The sequence below is a fragment of the Egretta garzetta genome, unplaced genomic scaffold, assembly GCF_000687185.1.
Source record: "Egretta garzetta isolate BGI_Z169 unplaced genomic scaffold, ASM68718v1 scaffold678, whole genome shotgun sequence".
NCBI classification, from domain to species: Eukaryota; Metazoa; Chordata; class Aves; order Pelecaniformes; family Ardeidae; genus Egretta; species Egretta garzetta.
Window position 1 is genome coordinate 16,749 of NW_009260409.1, and position 1,887 is coordinate 18,635.

The window sequence follows — 1,887 nt, forward strand, 5'->3', positions numbered from 1 at the left end:
GGGAAGCGCCGGTGGGTTTGGGCTCCAGGCAGAGGGAGGCAAACGAGCGCTGCAGCTCGCGCTCAGCCACGTTCTCAGACACTGGAGAATCCACCTCGGATCCCACCCTCAGGGCAAGGGGGGGTCTAAGCCCTGCTGAAACGTGGGTGCCTGTCAGAGCTCCCATCCTCCAAGCGAGGGGAGAGGGCACCTGAGGGGGGATGGCACGGATCCGGTGTCCCCCAGAGCTGTCCCCATCCTGGCCCCCACTGCGGGTGCCCCAAGCTGGGCTCGTTACGCCCAGGTGCCTGCCCTGGGGTGAGCCCCCCAGCCACCTTGCCATGGGGCAGGGGTGCCCCAAATCCTCCCATTTCCACCCAAGATGGGGAAAAGGTCCTGCGGGTGCTGGTGGGGGGAGCTCGGAGTGGAGCAAAGCCTAGGGTGAGGTGGGGTGCGGGGCTGTTCCCATCCTAAAATGGCCCCTGCTTATGTCTGGGCTCCTCAGGTCCGGGCCAGCCTCTGGGGTCCCCCCGTGTCCCCTCCCAGCCGGTGCCACGCGGATGGGTAGCGCCGTCGCCTGTCTCCTCGCATCCCACCGTGGTCCCCGGGTGTGAGGGAGCAGCCCCCGACACAGAGACCCCCCTCCCCATCCCGGCGTCCCAGCCGATCCCACCGGCACCATGGATGAGAGCTTCCGAGACCGGACGGCGTTCATCCGGGGCGCCAAGGACATCGCCAAGGAGGTGAAGAAACATGCGGCCAAGAAGGTGAGCAAGGGCATGGACCGCATGCAGGACGAGTACACCAAGCGCTCCTACTCCCGCTTCGAGGAAGAGGAGGATGATGAAGACTACCCACCCCAGGATGGCTACTACCGGGGGGGCGAGGGGGCCAATGAAGAGGAGGGGGCTTCCAGCGATGCCACTGAGGGTCACGACGAGGAGGATGAGATCTACGAAGGCGAATACCAGGGCATCCCCCGGCACGACTCGCTGAAAACTGGGGAGCGGCTGGGGGCCGAGGCGGCCGTCGGCGCCTTCGATGACAGCGAGGGACAGCGGCGGAAGGACAAGGAGGAGCTGGCGCAGCAGTACGAGCTCATCCTGCAGGAGTGCGGCCACGGCCGCTTCCAGTGGACCCTCTACTTTGTCCTGGGACTGGCCCTCATGGCCGACGGCGTGGAGGTCTTCGTGGTGGGCTTCGTCCTGCCCAGCGCCGAGAAGGACATGTGCCTCTCCGACTCCAACAAGGGCATGCTGGGTGAGGAGGGGACGGGGGGCACTGGGAGACCTGGGGGGAGGGGAGCAGGTAGAGGGATATGGAGGGACTTGTGGGATATGGGGGGCATCAGGGACAGGGGGACATGGGGGGGTGGCTGGGAGATGCGGGATGTGGAGAGATATGGAGGCATTGGGGGGGACGCAAGCAGGGACATGGAGGGACAAATGGGATATGGGGGGAGATGGAGGGACAGATGGGATATGGGGTGACACGAGGGACAGGAGAACACAGGGAGATGTGGGGAGAGACGAGTGGGTGGGGACACGGAAGGGCCTAGGGGGTACGAGGGGACATGGGGGATGTGGGGGGCACATAGGGGATATGGGGGACATGAGCAGATGGGGATATGGAAGGATGCAAAGGGACACGAGTGTGAGGAACGTGAGCGGATAAGGGATATGGGGGGACACGTGGGATATGGGGGGACACAGGAGGGACAGGAGGACGCGGGGACACATGGGGAGACGCGAGCAGATGGGAACATGGGGGAGCGTGAGGAGGCAGAGGGGTGTGGAGGGACATGGGAGGCCCTGGGAGCTACAGGGACGTGGGGGGACATGGGGGGACATGGGGAGGCCGGGGAGCAGGGGGACATGTGGGGATCAGAGGGGCACAGGGGGAGGTGGG

At 65.6% G+C, this 1,887-nt stretch overlaps 1 protein-coding gene across 1 annotated transcript in view; it reads left to right on the plus strand.

Annotated features, from left to right (window-relative positions):
• Positions 1 to 6: 6 nt before the first annotated feature.
• SV2A (synaptic vesicle glycoprotein 2A) overlaps positions 7 to 1,887 on the plus strand; it is an 8,703-nt gene continuing 6,822 nt past the window's right edge. The window contains 1 exon segment of the mRNA XM_035899015.1: positions 7 to 1,287. Within this exon segment, the coding sequence (XP_035754908.1) occupies positions 660 to 1,287 (628 nt within the window). The 5' untranslated portion in view covers positions 7 to 659.